This window comes from Lacerta agilis, chromosome 6 (assembly GCF_009819535.1).
Source record: "Lacerta agilis isolate rLacAgi1 chromosome 6, rLacAgi1.pri, whole genome shotgun sequence".
In the NCBI taxonomy this organism is placed as follows: domain Eukaryota; kingdom Metazoa; phylum Chordata; class Lepidosauria; order Squamata; family Lacertidae; genus Lacerta; species Lacerta agilis.
The window spans coordinates 9,758,732-9,786,494 of NC_046317.1; the positions used below are offsets into that span (position 1 = coordinate 9,758,732).

Below are 27,763 nucleotides of genomic sequence, written 5' to 3' on the forward strand. Positions count from 1 at the left end.
TATGCTCCGTATTTTTATCTGAAATAATGTTTCTCTTGTAGGTTCCCCACTGCTGGCTGACCCTACAGGTAGGGTCAGAGTGTTATCTGGAGGAAGGCAGTTGCAAATTTCCATTGCTGAGAAATCAGACGCCGCTTCCTATGCGTGTATGGCTTCAAATGTTGCTGGAATAGCAAAGAAGGAATATAACTTGGTGGTATACGGTGGGTGACCATGTCAAATTTCTTGTGGCCGTTCGTTTGTTTGGAAACGATTACCGTTGATGAGTAAAGCAGGGCTTGCAATCGAAGAACAAGAATGGAACAGGCGATTATCTAGTTCAACCCCTCTGTTCTGCAGCAAGACCACAAAGTGGTCTCTGGAGTTTCTACTTGTCAATATCAGTTTACCTTATCCACATTAATAAGGAGCGTTGGCGGTTTTGCCAAAACTTTGGGGCCAAACTAAACATACCATGGGAGATCCATGATTGGATCTCCCACCGTCTTTCGTCTCTTGCCGAAAATAGCAGCAGAGGGGATTTGGGCTGGGCTTGCGCGGGGGGGGGGGGGTTTACTCTTTGCTCCAGCACTGCAGCCATTATTGGTTCTGAGCTGCGATTAGCTGTGGGATCAGTAACGGAGAGGGGGTTGTGGGGGTGGCACTGACCTGACCTCCCAGCACCAGAGTCTCTACTGCTTACTGGGACACAGCGCGGGTGGCGCTGTGTTCTAAAGCATGGAGCCTCTTGGGCTTGCCGATTGGAAGGTCGGCAGTTCGAATCCCCGCGACGGGGTGAGCTCCTGTTGCTCTGTCCCAGCTCCTGCCAACCTAGCAGTTCGAAAGTGCAAGCAGATAAATAGGTACTGCTGCGGCAGGAAGGTAAACGGCATTTCCGTGTGCTCTGGTTTCCATTGCGCCAGAAGCGGTTTAGTCATGCTGGCCACATGACCCGGAAAGCTGTCTGCAGCCAAACGCCGCCACCCTTGGCCTGAAGTGAAACGAGCGCTGCAACCCCATAGTCGCCTTTGACTGGGCTTAACCGTCCAGGGGTCCTTTACCTTTTACCTTTTACTGGGAGGGCCAAGGCAATGAAGAGGTCTACCTTGTGCAACTAATTTGACAGGTGCATTGGCTCCACCTGTGCATTTGAATTAGTGCTGACCTCCCCAATGCCCCGACCCTCCGATTCTCTCTCCCAGGGAGCACTTCCACCCCAGCCTTCAATCTCATCCTGCCACCCACCGCTGTGTGGGGTGGAGGCACAATATTAGTACATGTGAGCACATGTTGCAGTTAATAGTATCCTGGAGGGTAGGATTGGCATGGGGTAAAGCCTTAAGGCAGTGGTGGCCAAACTTGGCCCTCCAGCTGTTTTGGAACTACAATTCCCATAATCCCTGACCACTGGTCCTGTTAGCTAGGGATGATGGGAGTTGTAGTCCAAAAACTGCTGGTATTATATCGTTCCGGGAACCTTAGTTCTTAAAATAAATGCCAAACACTGGATTCAGGAGAAATCAAGAGTAAGTGTTTTATTGCAATAAAAGGTCCAGGGAGTCATCTCCAAAAGACTGGACATTAATCACAGGTATCCAAAGGTTTTTATAGATCCTTCAAACGTTACATATTCATATCTTACATTAAGCATCAAGCCAATGAGTGTATGACAGCAACCCAGAAATCCAACCCTCTTGTCCCCAGAAGACTCTCTGAACTTCACCCTAGTTAGCTGAGACAAGGAGATTCACTTCTGCTTTCTTGTAACAACCTTCTGCCCTGTGAACTCTCCTTTCGTTGGGTCATTCTTTCAGCTTGGTAAGCATATAGATCTCATTATGTCATTTGGTAAACTCTATATATGTATCTCAGACACCCAGAACATTCTGCAGACATCCTGTTTCTCCCAACATCCTGACTCACTTGGGGACATAGGACCCATGACATAATTTATATCTTCTGCGGTCAATCTGCCTAGCTAGATATTTCCGCTTAGTTCAGCTATAACCCACAAACTCTTTGTAAGTAGCATTCCTTACAAGGTACAGTCTTAACACATAAGCATACAGAATAAAGCAAAGGTGAGATTATATGTTCCCAGGTTACAACACTGGATGGCCAAGTTTGGCCACCACTGACTTAAGGTCTTCCTTTCCCTATGCAATGCCCCTACAGAGGAATTCCACCCCCTGCCCTCTCCAAACAGCTGCATTCTGCAAAAGAAAAGAAAAAAGACATTGTGTGGTTGTAGTTACTGATTTTCTGGAAGCCGAATGCTTTGTGCTAAGTCTGGAATGTTGTTTTGTTTCTCCGAATAGTTCGTCCAACTATATTGGACAGCGAAAGCCAACAGTCAGATGTAACTGTGACTCGAGGGAATGATATTTCATTAGAATGCAAGGCAGAAGGTATTCCGGTGCCAGCTGTCACCTGGATGAAGGATGGCCGTCCATTGGTCAGTGGGAGAGGAGTGGAAATTCTGAACGAAGGACATCGTCTACGGCTTAAAAACTCTCAGGTGTCAGACACTGGCCGCTATGTGTGCATTGCTGTGAATGTGGCAGGATTGACTGACAAGAAATACGACTTGAGCGTTCACGGTGAGCAAGAGAAATGTGTGCAACAGAAGAGATATATAAAGGCGCATGTTTCGGACCAAATCAACAATTCCACTCTGTTTTACAGTGCTGGCACAACATTGTACAGTGGAACCTCGGCTCTCGAACATCTCCGTTGACAAACGTTTCAGAACCCGAACGCTAAAAACTCGGAAGTAAATGCTTCCGTTTTCGAACATGGCTTGGAAGTCGAACGGCTTCTGGTGCGTGTTTTTCAATTTTCTCGATTGAATTTTGAAGTCAAACCGGCTTCCGGAACGGATTACGTTCGGAAACCGAGGTTCTGCTCTACTGTAAATTAACTGATAATTCCCCGATCTTGAAAATTTTCCCCAAGCGCTCCTCATACCGGCCTCCTGCTAAAAGTATGAGCACCTCAGATTCTCTCTTCCTTAGCCATAAAACAGGAGCAGGTGGGTAGCCGTGTTGGTCTGCCATAGTCGAAACAAAATAGAAAATTCTTTCCAGTAGCACCTTAGAGACCAACTGAGTTTGTTCTTGGTATGAGCTTTCGTGTGCATGCACACTTCTTCAGATACACTGAAACAGAAGTCACCAGATCATTAAATATAGTGAGGGAGTGGGGAGGGGTATTACTCAGAAGGGTGGTGGGAATGGGTGATCAGCTGATAGGTGTGGAAAACCTGTTGACGACTCTTAACGGCTGCAATTAGTCTTGCAGGGAAAGGCAAGGGGTGAGATGGCTAAAGATAGCTTTGTTATGTATGAGATAAGAATCCAATGTCTTTGTTCAGACCAAAATAGAAAATTCTTTCCAGTAGCACCTTAGAGACCAACTGAGTGTTCTTGGTATGAGCTTTCGTGTGCATGCACACTTCTTCAGATACCTGGTGTTCAGACCAGGTTTCTCCATGGTTTTAAGTTTGGTGATAAAACAGGAGGTCCATGTTGTTCTCCTTAGAACTGCTTCCAGTGTTACAAGGAAATTGTGTCGAGAGGAAATGTTGGTTGACTTGTGTTTCCTTTCCCCACACTTCTCGGCCTCTTTCAATGGGGATGTGTGTATTTTCCCACTAAGAGATGTGTGTTGCATTCTCATAGAAGGAGGGCATGTTTCTTCCCTTCTCCCCACCCCACTTTCAGCAATCCTTGTGTCAAGAGAGACAAGAAAGTTCCTTGTCTCTCCCTGAGAAGGAAGGGAAACTGCTGTGAGCTCATCCAGGTCCCCAGCTTTGGGGCATACATATTATGACATTACTGGAGGGGACAGAGGGCATATTGCCCCACTGAGGACATTTCTAAGCACTAGTTGCCAAAATCATTCTGTTAACCCATTCATCATTTGTGGATTATTTTATGGAACAGACGGTTTTGGCTGTCCATTATTGAATTATGTTTTCTTATGTGCCTTGCTTCTGATTTTATTTCTGTGGGGTTTTTTTTTTTTTTTGCAGTCCCTCCAAGCATTGTAGGTGACCTGACTGTGCCTGAAAACATCAGCGTGGTCGAGAAAAACCCTGTCACACTGATTTGTGAAGCTTCAGGAATTCCCCACCCATCAATAACATGGCTGAAGTACGGGCAGCCTGTCTCTTTGAGTAGCTCTGTAAGAATCCTGTCAGGTAAGCAGGAGGTACTGAAGTGGAAGAAGTTACTTTTTTTTAAAAAAAGAAGAAGATAAAATGAACACCTTGTGCAGCAGAGTTAGGGTCAAATTAAATACAAGGCCTGTGGAAAGGCTAAACGAAATATGAGCTAGTTTACAACACCAGCAGTAATACATAGCAATAATTTTCCTGGATTATACCCTGCCTGATTAGATGTGGGATAATGAGGCAGCAGGAGAATCCTCGATATTCAGAACTTACCTCTTTCTCAGCAACTTATGGAGGTACGAGGAGGAAGTGTGATTGAGGGAGAAATCCATTCTGTTCACATTTTAATGCGCAGAAATGTTAAGGTATTATTGTAAGAAAAACTGCTCCTCTTTCCTTCATGGGGTATCCAGGAGGCCATTTTCCTCCCTTACTGCAGAGGAATATTTGAGGTCATTAGGAGAGTCAGAATGGCTTCACGATTGCTCTCCCGTACTATTTCAGACACTTGGTTCATATATTTAGATATGTGTGCATTTATGAATATTTATTCTATATTTGAGGCCTTAAAAATCTTACGACAGTGTACTGAGACTAATATGGGCACTATATATTGTCAGGCTATATTTGACAGTCAGTCTTCATTATAATATGTGAATGTATGACTCCTCTTCAGGTGGCAGGATGTTACGCTTGATGCAGGTGAATATGAAGGATGCCGGTCGCTACACCTGTGTGGTGACTAACGTTGCAGGAGAGGAGAGGAAGAACTATGAACTCTCTGTTTTAGGTGAGCATGTGACAGCTGTCAGGAGGGTTAAAGAACTTTTGGGTTTTCACTCCTGGTATTCATGAATAGTTCCACTGCTATTCTAAGGCAGAGGGCCTTCTTGGTAGTGGTGCCTGCTCTGTGGAATGCCCTCTCATCAGATGTCAAGGAAATAAAACTATCTGACTTTTAGAAGACATCTGAAGGCATCCCTGTTTACGGAAGCTTTTAATGGCTGATATTTTAATCTATTTTTAATCTTTTGTGGGAAGCCTCCCAGAGTGGCTAGGGAAACCCAGCCAGATGGGCAGGGTAGAAATAAATAATAATTATTATTCTCATCATCATCATCATCAGCACAAATGTCAATGTACAGTGGTGCCCCGCTAGACGAATGCCTTGCTAGACGAAAAACACGCTAGACGAAGGCATTCGTCTAGCGGAAGGCTGCCCCGCAAGATGAAAAAGTCTATGGGGCTGCCTCGCAAGACGAAAAAAAAGGGGTGTGAAAACCTCCGCGCTCCATTGCCGCTTCGCTAGACGAAAAATTCACTCTACGGAAAAACTCTTAGAACGAATTATTTTCGCCTAGCGGGGCACCACTGTAGTGGTTAAGAGCAGTAGACTTGTAATCTGGTGAACCAGGTTCGTGTCTCTGCTCCTCCACATGCAGCTGTTGGGTGACCTTGGGCTAGTCACACTTCTTTGAAGTCTCTCAGCCCCACTCACCTCACAGAGTGTTTGTTGTGGGGGAGGAAGGGAAAGGAGAATGTTAGCCGCTTTGAGACTCCTTCGGGTAGTGATAAAGCGGGGTATCAAATCCAAACTCCTCCTCCTCTTCTTCTTCTTCTTCTTCTTCTTCTTCTTCTTCTTCTTCTTCTTCTTCTCTGATTCAGCGCCAAAGATCGGGTTTTCCTGGGAGGAAGGGTTGGGGTAAACAGAAGTGTGGATGAGCCTTATGACTTTTATCACATCCAAATGACCTGAGAAGATAATAGGATGAATGCACATATCACGAATAATGGCGGCTCTCTTTATTTCCCTTGAAAGTCTTAGGAAAAACTCCTGCTCCCAACGTAAATGAGTGTATTTAAGGTTTCATCATATACTTGACAAGGTGCAACATTTCTCACCCCTCTGCATGTTTTGAGAATATGGTTGCTGACACTGGAGCAGCATTTATGCTTTCTAATGTGAGCTAACTAGATGTCCTCATGCATATGCCTTTCTTGGTTTGTTTTTAACAATGTAAAAGTTCCTCCGGGGATTGTGGGAGAAAACAACCTGGAAGATGTGAAAGTGAAAGAGAGGCAGAGCCTCATGCTGACGTGTGAAGTAACAGGTAAGGCAAGGTTTATCTTAATTACAGGTGGCTTGGCCATTTGCTAGGGCCAGATCAGATGTGATATGGACAGTCACATTCCTATCTCTGTGTCTGCCCTGTTCATATATAAAGACCATGTGTGTGTGTCTACTTTTTGCACCAACACAAGACAGGAGAACTCACCTCTCCTGTTCCGTAGCTTTACCTCTCTGTTCAGCCTCTTTTCTCCCAGGCTGGTTCCAATATTGGAAGTGAGCCAAGCCAGGGGGGAAAGTGAATGAAGTAATTCAATTTGGGAAGTTGAGGTCTTGGCTGCGGTCCCTTCCAGCCTTCCAATTTATCCATTGAACAGGTGAACAAGGGTAGCCTCCTGTTATGTCTACTTTTGACCCTTGTGTTATGTGCAGCAGAGCTGCAGGATCTTCTGTGAGCTTGGTTTTTAATTTATTTTTTAATGAGGAGAATTTGCTAATCTCAAATGTCTCTTCTCTCGCATGTGCGAACACACCCACGTGCCAGCTTGATTGGGGCATGGGGCAGAACAACTCGAAGGAAGAATTGGCTACTGGGAACAAAAGATAAGGAGGCAATGCTTGTGTTCCATGTTGCTCATGGAAGTTCCATGGAGTCAAATTAATAGAGCCCACCGTGGATTTATAAAGGAGACTAAACAAAGTGTTGAGTGGGAATGATTTCTCCCTTGGGGCATTTGTTCCTGAACAATATGCCTAAAACAATATGCCTAAGGCAGACAAATACCAGTCACTCTGTTCTGAAGGGCCGTCGATAGGTTAGATTCAAAGTGTGAAGGAAACAAGCAAGAAAGGATTATGTTTTATATTTCTTCTATGCCGATCATAATAGTCCGTTGTTGTTGTTGTTGTTGTTGTTGTTGTTGTTGTTGTTGTTGTTGTTGTTTGTTGTTGGAATTTACAGGTGAATTCGTGGAAAAGAATATCGTGGAAAAGTCCATTTATGTAAGCAATTGTTTTCATTAGCTGCTGGAGTTTAATATATGAGATAGACTCATGACATGCAAAGCGAGATATGTCAAGCCTTTATTTGTTATGATTGTGATGATTATGGCGTACAATTGATGAAAACCCCAAGGTTGAAATTGTTAATTTGGGGTTCTCATCAGCTATACGCCATAATCATCACAATTATAACAAATAAAGGCTTGACATATCACACTTTGCATGTCATGAGTCTATCTCATATATTAGTTTCACCTTTTAAGTTGAATTACTGAAAGAAATGAACCTTTCCACGATATTCTAATTTTTCGAGTTTCACCTGTAAATACCACCCTATACCTAGAGGGGTCTCAGGGCAGTTCACAGAATAAAATCAAGATATAAAACATTGCAGGCAAAACACTGACTCCTGCATACCACAGTTTGCAAATAGGGAAGAAGATTCAGGAATGCACACTCACAGAATTATAGACATGTAGAGTTCAAAGAAACCATGAGGGTTATCAAGCCAGGAATCTTTTTGCCCAATGTGAGACTTGAACCCACAACCTTGAAGAGTCTCATGCTGTGTTGACTGACCTATCCCTCCTCTGCTTTCTTGAAGGATCCCAACCCTGCGTTGTTTAGCTTCATTGTTTAATATCATTTAATATGGGGGCAGGCAATTGCTTTCAGTCTGAGGGGCGGCTTCAAATGTGGCCGACCTTTCAGGCAGGGCCAAAAAAAAAAAAAACAACAACCCCAAACACAATGAAGAATAAACATGGCCTTCAACCATCTATTCCATACACAAACACACAAGTTCCATGCAAACCAACGCTATGATCGGACCAAAGACTAAGTTTCCCCTTTTGTATGGAAGAGGGGCTCATCTTTCCATCTGCACTGTTACTGAGATTGACGCTGGCAGGTGAAGAAGGAGCTGGGAGCAGTGACACGGCTTTCGAATGCTGCAAGCCGAAGGCATTTCAGGTCATTAGCAGCGTCCTTAGAAACAGCAACTTCCCGCTGCTTCCTGGACTGTGCCAGATTCAAAAGCGATTCAACATTTTATGGCATAAGATTCCTTAGTTAAGCCAGGGAGTGATTCTTAAGCCATGGCTTGCGTAACTGTGCTGTACAAAGCCATGGAAAGTTCAGCTTTGCACAAAAGGGTCCCAAATGTGCTGCGGTAACTGGGATTGATATTTGGATGATATCACACGAGGGACGGGTTGGCAAAATGGACTCACGGGTCAAATGGGGAGGCCTGCCAGTCCTAATTGGGCCTACACGCCAGAGGTTCTGTACTCCAGGTTTTATGTTGCATGTTTGCTGTTGGTAGTCAAGGTTAACGCTGGCACAGTTTCCTCTTGACAAAGTTCCCCAAGGCTGTTTCATTCTCTGGTTACAAGGGCAGCCCTGGTTAACATTAACCTTGGTTTAGCATTGATGCACATATCATGTTGGGCCATGGTTAAGACAGATAAAGAGAGCGAGAGGGCATTTGCACTGAAGATGGAAGGAAGGAATGGGAGGGAGCTTGGTTCCAAAATTGCAAACCATGGTTTGGAGGGAACCAGTGTTAACGTCTGCACCAGACCGTTGCCAAGGTGTATTTTGTAAATACAGCCCACTGTGATTTTTCTCCACCACAGAGTTACGATAAACTTTTACTTTGTGGTAGGAAAGTGTGTCGCGTATACAGAGGCAAACTTTGCTGTAGGAAGGTGGGATAGTGGCCAACACAATATGAAGTAAATCAGGTGTAAAATAATTCTGCCCTTAAGACAAATGGTTATCGCGTTTGCTTTGCAAATGTCCACAGCAAATGTATATCATCTTAGACCAAATTCAATCTGGTGATTTAAAAACAACAACAACTATTGAATTTCACAGAGCTGTTCTGAAGTTCTCTACTAATGGAATATAAGGTTGTATTCAGTTCTAGTCCCACTCAGAGTAGACCCATTAAAATTAATGAACGTGACTAATTTAGGTCCATTAATTTCAATTGCTCAGCTCTGAGTAAAACTTAGTTGGAGTCAATCCATGACTTTCTTTGCATTTGATGTTGGGCTCACATCTAGCTGCCTCTGCAGACATGTACATAATAACTCTCTGAAGAAGTGTTCTGTGATATATATATTTTTAAATACCCTTACCTACCAACAAAAAATAGTCTGGAGCTGTATGCATTATACCTATACTGTTCCTCAAATATATATATTTCTGATATATAGTTTTCACTTTATATTTTAATTTTAAAGTCATTAACAGTTGCAAATATATGTTGCTGTTTTTCTTTTTCTTTTTTTAAAAAGGGAACCCTATCCCAGAGATCACATGGTTAAAAGATGGGCAACCTTTCCTAGAGGATGATAGCCGCCAGTTAATATCCAACGGGCGCTTTCTTCAAGTTACAAATACTCAAGTATCTGACACGGGGAGATACAGCTGCATTGCATCCAATACAGCTGGAGACAAGAGCAAAACCTTCAGTGTTAATGTACTTGGTAAGATTTCTGTGTGTTTTCCATAGAAGAAGGCAGATCTGTTACAACGGAATATGTCAGTAAAATATTTTACATGCAATTTCCCCTAACATGTTGCACATCTTTATGGTCTTAGCATAGCTGTCAACTTTTCCCTTTTCTTGCGAGGAATCCTATTTGGAATAAGGGAATTTCACTTTAAAAAAGGGAAAAGTTGACAGCTATGGCTCTTAGTGATATATCCACTTTTATACACACCTTTCTATTATATGCATTTTTGTATACATTGGTCAGAGAACTGAATTGCAAAATTTGGAGAAATCTGAAGTTTGCGGGATGGCTGCATTTTGGTTCACGTATTGGACTCTTCCATACAGTGGTGCCTCGCAAGACAAAATTAATTCGTTCTGCGAGTGCTGTCGTATAGCGAATTTTTCGTCTTGCGAAGCACCAACGGGGGAATAGCGGTTTGACAGGGGGGGGGGAATCGCGGAAATTTTTCGTCTTACGAGGCAAGCCCATAGGAAAATTTGTCTTGCGAGACAGCCTTTCGCTAGCGAATGCCTTTCGTCTAGCGAGTTTTTCGTCTAGTGAGGTACCACTGTACTTCTACTTGTCCTGTGCCTAGAAAGCACAAGTCTGAGAAGTTTTGCCTTTCCCCTCCACTTTCCCCCGGGAACCCAGCTCTTTAGCACTAAATCAACCCAATTGCTGTTTTTTTGTTTTCTGATTCAGTGCTAAAGAACAGGTTTCCCTGGGGAAAATTAGCTGGGCAATGGAGGTGTGTACTGTATAAGCCCACTGTTTCAGAATGTGTGAAATTGACTGAAACAAATTTCTTTCCCATCACAATATGTAGCAGTAAAAATGTGAATGCATTTATATAACAGGAAATTCTTCATAACATACCCTGCCCATCAGCCACTCTGGGTGGTTCCCAACAGAAATAATAATAATAATAATAATAATAATAATAATAATAATGTGATATAACAGCAGGCATTAAAAACATCCCTGAACAGGGCTGCCTTCAGATGTCTTCTAAAAGTCAGATAGTGGTTTATTTCCTTGACATCTGATGGGAGGGCGTTCCACAGGGCAGGTGCCACTACCAAGAAGGCCCTCTGCCTGGTTCCCTATATTTCCTGTAACCTCACTTCTTGCAGGGAGGGAACCACCAGAAGGTCCTCAGAGCTGTTTGGGCTGAACGATGGGGGTGGAGGCGTTCCTTCAGGTATATTGAGCTAAGGTCATTAAGGGCTTTAAAGATTAGCACCAACACTTGGAATTGTGCTTGGAAACGTACTAGGGGCCAATGTACGTCTTTCAGGACCAGTGTTATATGATCTTGGTTGATGAGTTTCCGTGCAAATTAAAAAAACGCAACCCAAATTATTACAGAAATGTGAGGAACCGAATTTAAAATTGGAAATGTCAAAGTGCAAGTAGATAAATACGTACCGTTCTGGCGAGAAGGTAAACGGTGTTTCCGTGCACTGCTCTGGTTCGCCAGAAGTGGCATTGTCATGCTGGCCACATGACCTGGAAGCTGTACGCCGGCTCCCTCAACCAATAAAGCGAGATGAGCACCACAACCCCAGAGTCGGACACGACTGGACCTAATGGTCATGGGCCCCTTTACCTTTACCTTTATGTATTCAATAAATGTGCGTCTGTAAAATAAAAATAAAAAAATCCCTAGGTGCACACCCTAATGAAATTTGATGTACATTCCTATGGATGTAACTAGATATGCCCTTGGCTTTAGTAGCAGATACAACAGATGTTTTCTGCTGGGGCAAATATACATACTTCCTTACCATCACCATTAAAGGTTCAAATGTGGTCACTGTGTTGAATATGCAGCTGGAATCCGCAGGAACCAGTCACTCTACTTTTCTCTTACGCATCTCCTTCCCACCCCACCCCCTACCCTTGGTTCTTGTTCTTGTTCTGGAGAGGCAGTGTGGTGTAGTGGTTAAGAGTGGTAGACTCGTTATCTGGGGAACTGGGTTCGCGTCTCCACTCCTCCACATGCAGCTGCTGGGTGACCTTGGGCTAGTCACACTTCTCTGAAGTCTCTCAGCCCCACTCACCTCACAGAGTGTTTGTTGTGGGGGAGGAAGGGAAAGGAGAATGTTAGCCGCTTTGAGACTCCTTCGGGTAGTGAAAAGCGGGATATCAAATCCAAACTCTTCTTCTTCTTCAGTGTCTCCATCTATTGTGGGTGCAGATAATGACGGGGGCACCGAAGAAGTCACAGTTATTTTGAATAACCCCACATCCCTGGTTTGCGAGGCTTATTCCTATCCCCCGGCTACAATCACCTGGCTAAAAGATGGTGCTCCCATAGAATCAAATAGGAATATCAGGATTTTGCCAGGTAATACGTTTTTGGTTCTTTATATTATTTTGATTGCAGTTTTTGTCACTGTGTTACTTAGAGAGGTCTAGGTGGGGCAGAAAGTGATGCACAAGTTGTAGTCAATACAGTGGTGCCTCGCAAGACGAAATTAATTAGTTCCGCGAGTGTTGTCTTATAGCGGAAATTTCGTCTTGCAAAGCACAGTCGGAAGAAGCGCGGTTTTACGGGGGGGGGGGATCGCAAAACGTTTTCATTTTGCGAGTCACGGCCATAGGAAAATTTGTCTTGCGAGTCACCCTTTCGTTAGCGAATGCCTTTCGTCTAGCGAGTTTTTCGTCTAGCGAGGCATTCGTCTTGCGAGGTACCACTGTAGCTGCTCTTCAGGTGGGCAGAGTTTAATGTGTTCTGCATCTTGTACAGCTATATTCTGGTAGGATGATTGCAGGGTTCTGTTTGTTTTTAAACATTTTACCACTTCACTTATCCCAAAAGCATTAGGAACCATCAGATTTTTCAAAATAAAAATGGGACTGTGGACGTAGTTCTTGTTGAAGTGGTAAACCTTTGCCTGCGATTACCATTCCAGAGTGCAGATGGGGGGCTCACGCGATCGAATAAACCTCTAAACATTCCCTCTACATAAGAATGAACACATGAGGGAGAAGACTAGGTCAGAAGCTTTCTTCCTAGCATTTTGTTTCCATATGGAGGGAATGTTTGTTTGGAGGAACATTGACTTGCATGTCTATATCCCGTCCCTCTCCCGTGGTAAATAATACACAAGACACCATGAGTAAGGTTAAATGGGCAAGAAAAGGCCACAACTTTATTGGTTACGGATGTTGAGCGGTATTGGCATTAGGCATTGGACCTAACTAGCTATATCCGACTCCAGTACGTCGCACTGGCAGTCCGGGAAGGGATAACCACAGATGGGTGAGCCCCTGCTGCTGCACATCAGCTAGGATCTCTGGTTTATCCTTGAATCCCTCATGCAAAATAGTGACCGTCTAGAGCAGTCTTGCTGACTCTTGGGGCCCCAGGTGAACTACAACTCCCATCATCCCTACCTAGCAGGACCAGTGGTCAGGGATGGTGGGAGGAGTTGTCCAACAATATCTGGAGACCCAAGGCTGGTCCAGAATCACTCTAGCTGGAGCCCACCTCCCAAGAATCCCTTTAGTACTTCGGCTTTACCATGTGAGGAAGTAAGCATGGTTTCATTTTTTTTTCATTGACAATGTTAGCCAACCATGATTCATACAGAGTTCCTGCCTGTTTCAGAGGAAAGTTTACAAGCATTAACTTAAATAAAGCATATTGTTTCACAGGTGGTCGAACTCTACAGATTCTGAATGCCCAGGAAGACAATACTGGCAGATACACTTGCATAGCAAGAAATGAAGCAGGGGAAACGTTAAAACACTATGAAGTCAGAGTCTACAGTAAGCACGCTAACAATCTTGCTGAAATCCCTATATTTTTTGTTTTCTCGCCCCAAGTTTTCTCTCCGTTGCTGCTTGGGATCTATGATGCAACCTCATTTAATGACTGAATTATTCAGTTATGAACCAAAGTGAAGCCATTTTGTTTTGCTTCCTTTCTCCCTTGGCATGCTAGCGCCAAGTGAGGCAGCAGGGGAAAGGCTTGGAGCAGGGAGCTGATATGTCTGAGGGAAAGGAGCAGCCTGCCAGGTTGGTAGTGGAAGAGAGGCTGCTTAACTCTTTCTCTTCCAGTCGTTTATTTCCCCCATTCAAAATAGCTTCCAGCACCTGTTGTTGCAGGTGCTGTAGAAAAGAACTTTCCGCCTACATGCGAAAAAGCAACTTGAAGTGTGGATATTTTTGAGTGGAGAGGGGGGAAAGTCTAGAGAGGAAACAGTTAAGCAGCCTTTGCCATGCTTCCTCTCGAGACGGCAGACACCCATAGCTGCATTTCATTAAAAAAAATAAAGAAGGCATCTGTTTCGTGCGTATGTCATGTCTTCTTTGGTCTGTCATTTTAACCTTAGGTTTTTTCAGCTGGAAAGCCCGTCAAAACAAAAACGTCCAGTTGTTAGAGGAAAGTGCAGATGGTGGCCTCTTGTTGTACCTCAACAGGAATACTGTTCCACACAATAGGAGCAGCCACACAGAATGCCCTGTTATGAGTTACTGTGGCACAGGCTTCTGCAGTCTTTGGGACTTTCAGGAGAAACTAACTCTACTGCAGACAGCAGCAATCTACTGGGTATATAAGAGATGCGGGTGGTGCTGTGGTCTAAACCACTGAGCCTCTTGGGTTTGCCGATCGGAAGGTCGGCAGTTCAAATCCGCACAACGGGGTGAGCTCCCGTTGCTCTGTCCCAGCTCCTGCCAACCTAGCAGTTCGAAAGCCCAGCTCCTGCCAACCTAGCAGTTCGAAAGCACACCAGTGCAAGTAGATAAATAGGTACCGCTGCGGTGGGAAGGTAAACGACATTTACATGCACTCTGGTTTCCGCCACGGTGTTCCATTGTGCCAGAAGTGGTTTAGTTCTGCTGGGCACATGATCCAGAAAGCTGTCTGTGGACAAACGCCGGCTCCCTCAGCCTGAAAACGAGATGAGCGCCACAACCCCATAGCTGCCTTTGACTGGACTTAACCGTCTAGGGGTCCTATAAGGGATAAGGTGGTCCTTCAGACAACCTGCTGCTGAACTGTTCATGACCATATCTGTTACCACCACAACACCTTGAGCTGGACCTGGTAGCAGATCAGTAGCTAATGCAAATCATGAAAGCAGGGTGTTAAATGCTGGTGTTACAAGCGACCTAGCTGCTGCCTTCTGAGCCAGGCTGCAGATCAATCCCGAAGGTAGCCCCACATACAGCACGTTGCAGCAATCCAGTTACCCTGAATGACTAATTGCTGATGTGGGCATTCATGTGGTGCAAGTTGCCCAGCTCTGCATTACTCCTACCCATGCACACTCTCTTTCTGATAATGCAGAGGATATTGAAGTGAGAAACTATATTTCAGTTAATGGGGTCTTTCTTTCTGTGCAGTCCCTCCTACCATAAACAGAGGGGACTTGTCAGGAGTGGGTTTATCTCCTAAAGAAGTGAAGATCAGAGTGAACAACAGCCTTACACTGGAGTGTGAAGCACATGCAATTCCTGCTGCGGGCATCAGATGGTACAAGGATGGACAGGCCAGTCACCAAATTATTTCCTTTCAACAAGCAGTTTTAAAAAATAAGGTTTTCTACAGCACTGTCTTCTTTCCCTCTATCCCATCTCACAAAAACATAGTAATTCAGCACCCCCGGGAGCAATCTTTTCTTTCCATGGAATGCATAAAGCTGTCAATAGTACACCATCTCAGAAGCACAGGACGGCATATGAGGAAATGCCTCCTGCACTCTGTCTTTTTGCAATTCCATAGTGCTCCTCCTTGGTCTTCCTTTTTTAGCACTCTGTGCTTAGAATCGGTTCCATATTTTGCTTTCACTGGCATGTGGATTATTGCTCTTGGCTCCTAGAATTTTATAGGTTACTGACCTAAGAGCAAATCCAATCAACTGAGAACTGGATGCTCTAAGTTTTTCCAGAGCTGGTCTTTTGGCAAGAGTTAAGAGTCCCCCGTATGAGGAAGCACATTAATAGAAATATTATTCTTGTTTCTGTTGGCAAAGCGGAGGGGACCAGCATAGGGTCCCTTTTTGAAACGACTCTCTTCTTAATAATTTGCAAGTAAACAAACTGGAAATAATATTAGCTTCAACACTGAGATGGAAATACTTGGAAAAATGGACTGTTAGATTACGACTTATTTCAGACCTGCACAACTTGCAGCCCAAATGCACGTGAGGTGTTTAGGTAACCTCCTGTTTTTGCTGCCTCCTCAGAACTGCAAGAACAGAAAGGTCAAATATCAAGCACAGGGCAGAGGAGAAATGGGGAACAGGTTCCCGGGTGCACAAAAGCATGAGGTTGTAGTTAATGCTACTCAGAGTAGACCCATTGAAGTAAATGGATGTGACTCATGCATTCGGTTCAACAGCTCTACTCCGTGTAGAAGTTGGTTGGATACAACCCAATGAGGGCCAGGTTGGACTCCCCCCCCCCCCAGTACAGACCCTGCACCCCCACCAAATGCTCCCTCTTCTCCTCCCCCCCCCCCCAATACAACAGTTAAAAGAAAAAACTGCTCCCTTTCCCTTATGGGGTATTCCAAAGCCCATATAGAGTCTTTAAGTTTGTTCCCTGTCAGTAGGAGAAAATAACAGAGGCCAGCCAGAGTATATTGAGAAGCAAAGCGGCTAGTAAGACTGATCTTTATTCAAGCAACTATTACAACAGGGTCCCCACTCACCACACACAGGAAGGAGGAGAATCCTGAACAAGCCCTTATACAGACTCTTGAAACTGCCCACCCTGTAGCCCAAGACCACCCCCCAAAACATCATGCATACATCACAGAAGGAGACGGTCTACAGCAGAAATCCTGTCTGCCAGGATACCTGATAATGGTCACTGATTGCATTATCTGGGCAGCCGGGACATTCCTTTGTGGTGGTTAAAAGTTTAGTTGCTGAATCCAGCTCACAGGCTCACCCTATTCAAACAAAAATACGCCCTTAAGACAGGATTTGCAAGCAAAATGACAATGGGGAGGCTTTCCCCATTTGCCTCCCTTACTGCAGAGGAATATTTGGGGTCATTAGGAGAGTCAGAATGGCTTCAGGATTGCTCTCCCATACAGTTTCAGACACTTGGTTCATATATATGTGCAACGATCTCCTTAGTGAGATGTTTAATTCCACCCATAGTATTTGAACCCAACATGTTTTCAATTACCTCCCCCATGGTCATTCTTAGGCACTAGCCAGCCACTTGAATCTTGAGCTCTCTAATTCCGATGCAAAGCCTTGCCGGCTGTTTTTTTTGCGGCTCCAGTGCAAAAACCACGTCACTGGTTTGACTTTTGTGGGTCACAAAATATGGGCATGTTTTATGCATGTAACCCTTCATGGGCATTTAAAAATAATAATGAAGTTCTCATGTACGCTTCTTGATAATTAAATCACAGCCTATTGCATCAGATGACCACATAACAATCCAAGCAAGTGGGCGTGTTCTGCAGATCAAGTCAGCTCAGATATCGGACACTGGCCGTTACAGTTGTATAGCCTCAAATATCGCCGGAGAGGATGAGCTGGAGTTTGATGTTAACATCCAAGGTAAAAAGGGTCTTGATTTCCACCTGCCTATCCATCTCTTTGGGTGATAAGGAAACCCCCATATATGCCTGGCAAATAGAAGGGGAAGAAATGGAGGCAGTGAGAGATTTCACTTTCTTGGGTTCCATGATCACTGCAGATGGTGACAGCAGTCACGAAATTAGAAGACGCTTGCTTCTTGGGAGAAAAGCAGTGACAAACCTAGACAGCATCTTAAAAACAAAGACACCACCTTGCCGACAAAGGTCCGTATAGTTAAAGCTATGGTTTTCCCAGTAGTAATGTACGGAAGTGAGAGCTGGACCATCAAGAAGGCTGATCGCCGAAGAATTGATGCTTTTGAATTATGGTGCTGGAGGAGACTCTTGAGAGTCCCATGGACTGCAAGAAGATCAAACCTATCTATTCTTAAAGAAATCAGCCCTGAGTGCTCATTAGAAGGACAGATCCTGAAGTTGAGGCTCCAGTACTTTGGCCGCCTCATGAGAAGAGAAGACTCCCTAGAAAAGATCCTGATGTTAGGAAAGATGGAGGGCACAAGGAGAAGGGGACGACAGAGGATGAGATGGTTGGACAGTGTTCTCGAAGCTACTAACATGAGTTTGGCCAAACTGCGAGAGGCAGTGAAAGATAGGCGTGCCTGGCGTGCTCTGGTCCATGGGGTCACGAAGAGCCGGACACGACTGAACGACTGAACAACAACAACAATATATGCCTCTGTTTACTTAATATGTTAAGAGCAATTGCTTGTACTATTTATTAGCAAAATGGGTGGCTAGCATGCAGTTAGGTACATTGGGGAAAAAAATTGAAGGGAATGGGAAAGATTAAATGTCTCATTCTTTTCCGCTTGCCTGTCGCCCGTGTCATGTATCACAGTCCCGCCTAATTTCCGAAAGCCGCCTGGAAGCTGGGAAGATGGTGACGTGCTGGATGGCCAGGGAGGAGGAGCCAAAGATGTGATCCTGAATAATCCTCTTTCTTTGTACTGTGAGACTAATGCTGTTCCCCCTCCGGTACTCACGTGGTATAAGGACGGTTACCCTCTGAGTTCCAGTGATAAAGTATTGATCCTTCCAGGTCTGTATTAAACAGATTAGCAATTATGAGTTAAGATAACCAGCCAATGTCCACTCAACAGTCTTAAGAAAAGCATTTCTTCAAGGGCATCTTATGTTAAGGTTACTGTTTGAAATCATTTGGGTATACAGTTGTGCTGGTCCCGTGGGTCACCTGAGAGGCAAGGTCCAAGTCCAGTCCATGGTCAGAGGTGCAACGTGAAGGCAGTCCGTAGTATCTGAAGCTGGGTGCAGGGCAGGGAGGCAGGCAAAGTCTGGAACAGGTAGGCAAGCAGGGAACCAGGGCGGGTCAGGAGCTCAGGCAGGAAAGCAGGACAGGTTTCAAGCAGGAACACTGGCAGGTACTGGTCACCAACGATGTTGCTCCTGCAACCTGGGGCTGGGGCTGGCCGGCTTTTATCTGCCCCGAGGCATAGGGCGGCCCCGATCCTCTGGAGACTTGCCTCTCCTGGCTTGGAGGCGAGCACTCCTCCTGCGGGAACTCAGTTCCCTTCACCTCTCTGTCCTTAGCCTCTGCAGCTCAGGAGAGGCTGGAGGGTTACCTGACCCAGAGGCAACCTCAGCTTCTCCTGACAGGGCTGGGAGTGGAGCACCTGCAGGCAATGGGTCCTCCATCCCATCAAGAGCCAGAGCAGACTCAGCAGATTCCTGCACCAGAGGATCCAGCACAGGTGAGGACCCTTCAGACTCAGGCCCTAGCCCTGGCTCTGCTGGTTCTGGAGGCGGGGAATCCTGTGCAGGCTGGAATCTCTCAGGTTCAGCATCTGAGTCTGAATCCCAGGCCATCACAACAGTGGTACCCCGGGTTACGTACTTAATCCGTTCCGGGTTACAGCACGTAACCCGAAAAGGACGTAACCCAAACAATTCGTTCTGCGCATGCACAGACCGAAAAAACCACGGAAAACGCTCTGTGCATGTGGAAATTGCGTGTGCGTCGGGTTGCGCTTCCGGGTTAGCGGAGTTCGTAACCCGAAAAGTACGCAACCCGGAGTGTATGTAACCCGAAGTACGACTGTACAATTGAATGCTGCAGCATGCTGAGATACCTTGCACTTCCACTTTTAGCTTTATTTTTGTTACAGTAATTATATTAGCTCCCCCACCCCACCCCAGTGTCCTTGGCTTCATGTGGCGTCACCACTCTTGAGTTGTAGTAGAGAAATTTATGTGTGAGCTAATAAGAGATAATATGCTTCCAATTCACACACACGGACACTGGCAACCGCAAAACTAAGAATTGCAATACATAGGGTGTTTCGTAGGGAGTTTAATTCAGGGAAGGGCAAGATATTACCCCCTGCCTCCTAAAGGAAATACATTATGGAAGTGCTCTGTGACCCACAGTTCCTCTGTTTTGCTTGCAGATAGAATTCAAAGTAATGCGCTAGTATTAAAACGCTCTACTAACTGGGGGAGGGACGCGGGTGGCGCTGTGGGTTAAACCACAGAGCCTAGGGCTTGTTGATTAGAAGGTCAGCGGTTCAAATCCCTGCAATGGGGTGAGCTCCCGTTGCTCAGTCCCTGCTCCTGCTCACCTAGCAGTTCAAAAGCACGTCGAAGTGCAAGTAGATAAATAGGTACTGCTCTGGCGGGAAGGTAAACGGCGTTTCCGTGCGCTGCTCTGGTTTGCCAGAAGCAGCTTAGTCATGCTGGCCACATGACTCGGAAGCTGTATACCGGCTCCCTCAGCCAGTAAAGCGAGATGAGCACCGCAACCCCAGAGTCGTCCGCGACTGGACCTAATGGTCAGGGGTCCCTTTACCTTTACTAATGGGGGGGATACTTTTGAGATTAGTTCCTCCCTTACTTTTGTTTCCCCCCCCCCCGTACCATCTGCATGCCAAGTCCAAACATATAGAGATGTTTTCAGTGGCTGTTGTGCAGCCTTGAAGCTTCCTTGCCCCAGACACATTGCAGAATCTGAGTCTGAGCACTTTGCGGGTCTGCCATAAGACTTTTGCGTGTGTTTGGCCAGCTCTCGCGTACTTTTTATATCGGCAATATGCATTATATGAAAACACTTTTTCTCATGTTTTCTTTGGTTGCAAAGCACTGTGATCTTTCCTTAAAAATCCCAAAATGAGTCAGGTCCAAAATGTAAATAAAATTTAATTTTGGAGGAAGACATGATGAAGGTTCAGCTATGTCTGCAAACAGATGCCTGCTTCTGTGGATGGAATTGGGTGCATGCTTTTATTTTAGGATAGGCCATGGGTGAGTGGGTGGGTCTTGGGAGAGATTTGTGTTTAGAATGCCGGAAAGTTCATTTTTGTGTTCTTTCTAGGAGGTCGTGTACTGCAGATTCCACGGGCGCAGAGTGAAGATGCTGGACGATACACGTGTGTGGCTGTAAACGAAGCTGGGGAGGATTCCCTCCAATATGATGTCCGCGTGCTTCGTGAGCTCACCTTACTTTGTTCGATTTTAGCCATCCTCTAGCCTTTTTAATGTGGGGAAAGGGACATGGTAAAAATTTTAAGAGCCTTAGAGTTGTAAGGGATCCTGAGCGTCAGTGCAGAAAAGGAACAGGCTTTCTAACTGAAAGGTCTGTTGTGCAAACAGAACCCCAGGCAAGCAAGAGCTTCATTTGCCACCCTTTTTATATCTAATAATAATAATAATAATTTATTATTTGTACCCCGCCCATCTGGCTGGGTCTCCCCAGCCACTCTGGGCGGCTTCCAACAAATATTAAAATACAATACAATTGTTGAAGGTATCTCTATCCCATACACCAGTATGGTGTAGTGGTTAAGAGCTGTAGACTCGTAATCTGGTGAACCGGGTTCGCGTCTCCGCTCCTCCACATGCAGCTGCTGGGTGACCTTGGGCTAGTCACACTTCTCTGAAGTCTCTCAGCCCCACTCACCTCACAGAGTGTTTGTTGTGGGGGAGGAAGGGAAAGGAGAATGTTAGCCGCTTTGAGACTCCTTCGGGTAGTGATAAAGCGGAACATCAAATCCAAACTCCTCCTCCTCCTCCTCCTCTTCTTCTTCTTCTTCTTCTTCTTCTTCTTCTTCTTCTTCTTCTCTCCGCTGCAAAAAAATAATAATCTCCCAAGGTAGTTAAAAAATAAACCATAAAACCTAGCAAACTAACATTGTACAGTGAAACTGCCATTATAAATACGTTTTGTGGACCGTGTGTGCTTTTTGTTTTTTTGTCTGCGCATCACAAGATTTTCTTTTGTGAAACAGGCATTTTGTGGTGCTTATGACAGTATCTTAGATTTCCAAATACGCCTGCAGGCCCGTTCAAGGTTGGGAAGCCCCGAGTCATCTGCATAATCATTACCCCTGTCCCTGCCCCTGCCCCCAATCCCTGGCTGTTCCATGTAAACATCCAGAGAGAATGAAGCAAATGGAATGTAACAATTCAAACTGCAAAGTTGGAGAGGCTGGTCCATTAGAGTGAATGGGGGGCACTGCCCCATAACCGCAGTCTGCCTTCAGATGACTGTCAGCTTCCTCCTCAGTCCCAGCAGAAAGGGGACAAAACTAGAATTACTTGGCTCCGCCTGTCATTGGCTCTTGCGCCACCTACTGTTGGGATCCCTGTCTTCTACCCTACCAGTCGAAATGGGCACCAGTCACCATTTTCTCAGCGACAAGCATGGCTTTCAGTAAGACCCCAAATGCGCCTGAACGAAACTGAAAGGGAAGGCTGGGCCTTGCGGTTCTTCCGAATGTGCAGATCCAGCTCTCGGTCTGCAGAAATGACTCTGGTGTGAGATCCCAGTGTGCCATGGCTGAGGCAAAAACTCTAGATGAGCTTATTTTTCCATTGTTTGATTCTGCGTTTGTGACACAAACATGCTGCTGTTTAGTTCATCTACTGGGATATCTGATTGGCTTGTGAGAGAATTGTTCAAAATCGATTTCGCTTTTTCACAAAGCCCTATGCCTTTGGAGTCGTTACTGACCTCACAGGGATTTTTAAAACACGCAAATCTATGCCTCGTATTCTGGACCATGTAACATTCTCTGTATCTACTTGCAGGGGCGTAGCAAGGTAAATTGTTACCTGGGGAAAAAATTTTTTTGTAACCCCCCCCCCGAGGCATGGGAAGGTCAGGTAGTACCCAGTGCGGAAAATTTCTTGTCAACCCCCCCATTGATCCCCCCCGCAAAAATGGTTTTATGTTATTTCATATTTTCTTACAAAGGAATAATAACAAGTAATAATTAAAAAAACTTTTATTTATATCCCACCCTCCCCGGCCGAAGTCGGGCTCAGGGTGGCTAACATCAGATACGTAACATTGGTATAAAATGAAACAATAATTAAATTACCTCCTAAAAACTTCTCAAAATCAAATTAAAGTCTAATTAGATGGCCTTCCTCGGGGTTAGGGTTGGGAACAGTAAGTGTTCTCTGAACTGAAATTTCAGCCTTCATGACATAGGAAAACAGCCAAGTGAACAGCTATTTTGGTGGAGGAGGGTCAAGATATTAACCGATATGCATGAAATTTCATATATAGCTACATAATCCCTAGTATAGTAAGATAAGATCTTCGGAGCAGGCATTTTTTTAGTAGGGCAGTAATTGTTCCCAAAAAAATTGTTCCTTGATAATTTGTCACTCCCTCCATTATGGAACCCGGGGTGGACCGCCCCCGCCCCCCTTGCTACGCCCCTGTCTACTTGTAATAAAAGAGTTGTGTTTCAGTTCCTTTCCATGTAGGGGTGTGTGGGTGTGGGTGTTTTAATTAACAGCAAAGTCAGTTAGGCCTAGGGCTGCTGTGTTCCCCTGATAAATGTGTTAGATTAATCACTGAAAAGGTGCCCCCTCTGTTGAATTATGTTATTTAATATTCAGCCAAGTTTTTTCTGCAATATACTTAAATCTAAAATACATGAATTTAAGTATTTTTTAAAGTCCTGATCAGTGCTTATGAATGGCGGCTTTAAGCACAGTAAGACTATTCAGCATCTTGGGTTATTAATCGGAAATCCAGATTGCATTTCACTCTCAATCCACTTTGGCCAGGCTTCAGCGGAGCTAAATTGGCTCAAGTCCAAATGCTACATTATAACTCACTGTGGGTTATACATCTCAAAGCCATGGCTCTAAGATGTCTGGATTGCACGCTATAGTTTGCCATTGCCAGCTTCTTCTCAGGCTGCATTGAAATGTGCAAATATGTGAGACGCTTGACATGATGCTTAGAAATTTCATGAAGAAAACGCTTCCTCCTTGACATTTTCCATTGATTCTAGTGCCACCATCCATTAATGGAGCCAATGGTGACATGCCTGAAGAGGTCACTGTGCTGATAAGCAACATGGCAGCAATGGAATGTGTGGCCAATGGCAGTCCTAATCCAAGCATAACCTGGCAGAAAGATGGACAGCTCTTAGTTGAAGACTCCCAACACAAATTCTTAGCCAGTGGAAGAACACTTCAGGTAAGTGGAGACCCTTCAATTAAAAGAGGAATGACCAAATGGTAGCTAGTGGACCAGATCCGGCTTCAGAAGCAATTTGCTTTGTATAGAGCACCTTCCTTTTTCAAGTAGTGATTCTTGGATTTCCATTTATGGACAGCAACTCCTGAGTGGGCCTACCCTACCGTAAGATAAGGTAAAGGTAAAGGGACCCCTGACCATCAGGTCCAGTCGTGTCTGACTCTGGGGTTGCGGCGCTCATCCCGCTCTATAGGCCGAGGGAGCCGGCGTTTGTCCACAGACAGCTTCCGGGTCATGTGGCCAGCATGACAAAGCCGCTTCTGGCGAACCAGAGCAGCGCATGGAAACGGCATTTACCTTCCCGCTGGAGCGGTCCCTATTTATCTACTTGCACTTTGACGTGCTTTCGAACTGCTAGGTGGGCAGGAACTGGGACCGAGCAACGGGAGCTCACCCCATGGCAGGGATTTGAACCGCCAACCTTCTGATGAGCAAGCCCTAGACTCTGTGGTTTAACCCACAGCGCCACCTGGGTCCCGACCGTAAGATAGAATTCCTTAATATTCTTAAGCGCTCCTTATATAAATGGTGTTTGATTCCTCTGGGCAGTTCCTGTTCCCTTTCACCGTGCTTAACTCAGTGCTATTACATCTTTTCAGAAATGGTGTGATTTCCCCCAACAATTAGTGTTTGAATTATATTCATCCTTCTTTCATAGCTCCTCCTTCTGTCAGTGTACATTTTAATAAGCCAGGGCATGCTAGAAAATACATGGAATATAGCATCTACAAACACAGCTTACTAAGTGGTGACCACAGCAGGCAAATGACCATGTGATGAGGATAAAGTTACGATACAAAGTAGTAATAGCTATAACCGATATTGATCATTTAGTTGGGGTGCATGAAGCAGCATAGATATTTGACTAGACATTATTAATTTAGAATAAATGTCTTGTTTCAATGTTTCAATCTTCTCCCTCTAGATCCTCAGTTCCCAAATAACAGACACGGGCAGGTATGTCTGTACTGTGGAGAACACTGCAGGAAGTGCCAAAAAATATTTTAATCTTAACGTTCATGGTAAGATATCTGTTTTCTAAGATGCTGACTGATTATATTCATATAAATAGCAGTTGCCAAAAAAAATCTGTTCCTATGTTTTATTTACTGTGTTTGGATGTCGTGATAAACTATGGTTTTATTGTGGCGGGAAAGCCTCGGGTGTGCATATTCCTCTCTCTGCTCCTCTCCAGCAGCATGGCTCACAGGAAGAGATTGGAAAAACTCACTTTCTATTTCAGTTTACCACAGCTTAGTGTTATGCTTAAATCCTAAACTGTGATTTATCTTGATTAATTGTGGTTTGCTTGAATATTATTAATTAATTAATTCCCCAGCCACTTTGGGTGGCTCCCAAAAGAACATTAAAAACACGATAAAACATCAAACATTAAAAACTTCCCTAAACAGGGCTGCCCTCAGATGTCTTCTAAAAGTCAGATAGTTCTCTATTTCCTTGACATCTGATGGGAGGGCGTTCCACGGGGCGGGTGCCACTACCGAGAAGACCCTCTGCCTGGTTCCCTGTAGCTTCATTTCTCGCAGTGAGGGAACCGCCAGAAGGCCCTCGGAGCTGGACCTCCGTGTCCGGGCTGAACGATGGGGGTGGAGACGCTCCTTCAGGTATACTGGGCCGAGGCCATTTAGGGCTTTAAAAGTCAGCACCAACACTTTGAATTGTGCTTGGAAACATACTGGGAGCCAATGTACTGTAGGTCTTTCAAGACCGGTGTTATGTGGTCTCAGAGGCCACTCCCAGTCACCAGTCTAGCTGCCACATTCTGGATTAGTTGTAGTTTCTGTGTCACCTTCAAAGGCAGCCCCACGTAGAGCGCATTGCAATAGTCCAAGTGGGAGATAACCAGAGCATGCACCACTCTGGCAAGACAGTCTGCGGGCAGGTAGGGTCTCAGCCTGCGTACCAGATGGAGCTGGTAGATAGCTGCCCTGGAAACAGAATTGACGTGCGCCTCCATGCACAATTAGCCAGCTTCATAAACCACAGTTAAAATTTGACTTGTTTCAAGCAAGCCATGGTTGAACTTTGTTGGGTTTGGAGAACATAAAAAGCTTCCAGTTACAGGTGGGTAGCCATGTTGGTCTGCCATAGTCAAAACAACAACAACAACAAAAATTCTTTCCAGTAGCACCTTAGAGACCAACTAAGCTTAGAGACCAACTAAGCTTAGAGACCAACTAAGTTACCAAGAAAAAACTTTGTTGGTCTCTAAGGTGCTACTGGAAAGAATTTATTTATTTATTTTGTTATTAAAAGCTTCTGTTTATTAAAAACAGAAACAAAAGCTTCCCAGCTCTTCCTCATGAATGCACAGGAGGAGGAGAAGGGGAAGGGGAAGTAAATTTATGCATTTAACACAGCATCTGGTTTGCCCTTAATGTTTCTTGTCAACTGTGAACTCCATGTTGTTGTTTTTTAAAGGCCTGTCTGTCATTTCAGGTGACACGATCCCTTTAGTTTAGCTCCATCTTTCTCTTAAAAAACTATGTGGGAAATTAATCCTTGGCTGGGACTTCCCTTGAAAAACAGTGCTGGGGATCTTTATGAGAAGGCCCACCCAGTTTGTGCCTCTTTCTGATGCAAAAAACATAGTTCTTCACTAGCATGAGTTATTTCCCTTCAGCGCCAAGATGTGAAGCATTTCCTGCCATTTCTTCCTGCTTTTAAAAACAATGGCTACTTTCCTAATATTAAATGGGGCATAAAGCAAGGCAGCATTGCTTGAGAATTAAAGCAGAATGCATGCTGTGTTCAGAAAATTGCGGTGCATTTCCAAGGCTCTGTGGGTTTGGTTGTTGATTTCCTGATATTTTCTGTCCACACCTCTTGGTTGCCTTATGTAACCTCATCAGTTCCCATTCCTTTCAGTACCTAATATATTTTGATGGTCCGCAGCTATATCTCTTTACCCAAGATCTTCCCCCCTCCGTCTAGTTCTACATCTCTGCTTGTCTGCCTGATTTATCCATTTGGTTGTCTCACCATCTCAAATTGAACATGTCAAAGACTGAACTATTTAAACCCTCTCCATAACCATTGACAAGCTTACTGCCCCTGGTTTTCTCTTCGACTCTTTATTTTGCTCTCTGCTTTCAGTCAGTACCAAAGTATGTTTTTTTCTCCATGTACAAAATAGCAAAAAACAAAAACAAAAACCATCTGTTTGAAACTCTTGCTCATGTTCTGTTCTTCTTCCTGCCTTCACTATCCTAATCTTTGCTAGGCCTCCTCATTCCCTGAGTGGCCACAAAAGCTGCTCACCGCTGCAGCCACTTCTGGTGTGGCAAGTGTGAGTGTGTAGGCATAGCCAGGGCCGGCCCAAGACATTTTGGCACCTGAGGCGAATCACAAAATGGCACCCACCTTCCCACGAAGGAAGAAGGGGGTGAATGAAAATCTGTGTCAGAAACAAGGGGGAATACAATCACACCCTACGCCAACCCCGACCTCTCTCACCAACAAAGAAGAAGAAGAAGAAAAGTTTGGATTTGATATCCCGCTTTATCACTACCCGAAGGAGTCCCAAAGCGGCTAACATTCTCCTTTCCCTTCCTCCCCCACAACAAACACTCTGTGAGGTGAGTGGGGCTGAGAGACTTCAGAGAAGTGTGACTAGCCCAAGGTCTCCCAGCAGCTGCATGTGGAGGAGTGGAGACGTGAACCCGGTTCACCAGATTATGAGTCTACCGCTCTTAACCACTACACCACACTGGAGCACAAGCGAACAACAGAGAACCTGCACCAACCACTGACACCAAACCCCACATATATTAAGTAAAATAGAAACATTGTCACCCCCACCCCTCCCATCTCCCCATCCCACCCACCTCTTTCCCCCTTTTCTTCCTAATGTCTCGACAAACGAAACTGATTTGTAAAAAGGTTACATGGAAAAAATACGAGAGAGACATTGCACGCACCTTTG

The 27,763-nt window shown here is 44.9% G+C and overlaps 1 protein-coding gene across 1 annotated transcript in view; it reads left to right on the top strand.

Annotated features, from left to right (window-relative positions):
- Window positions 1-27,763, top strand: part of HMCN1 (hemicentin 1) — a 286,626-nt gene that overhangs the window by 173,394 nt on the left and 85,469 nt on the right. Inside the window, exons 44-57 of the mRNA XM_033151379.1 lie at window positions 42-203; window positions 2,298-2,579; window positions 4,013-4,180; window positions 4,830-4,943; window positions 6,178-6,264; window positions 9,527-9,718; window positions 11,907-12,080; window positions 13,394-13,507; window positions 15,089-15,234; window positions 17,115-17,265; window positions 18,145-18,345; window positions 20,632-20,745; window positions 23,570-23,757; window positions 24,743-24,839. Coding sequence (XP_033007270.1) covers window positions 42-203; window positions 2,298-2,579; window positions 4,013-4,180; window positions 4,830-4,943; window positions 6,178-6,264; window positions 9,527-9,718; window positions 11,907-12,080; window positions 13,394-13,507; window positions 15,089-15,234; window positions 17,115-17,265; window positions 18,145-18,345; window positions 20,632-20,745; window positions 23,570-23,757; window positions 24,743-24,839 — 2,190 coding nt within the window. The remainder of the gene's footprint in view (window positions 1-41; window positions 204-2,297; window positions 2,580-4,012; window positions 4,181-4,829; window positions 4,944-6,177; window positions 6,265-9,526; window positions 9,719-11,906; window positions 12,081-13,393; window positions 13,508-15,088; window positions 15,235-17,114; window positions 17,266-18,144; window positions 18,346-20,631; window positions 20,746-23,569; window positions 23,758-24,742; window positions 24,840-27,763) is intronic.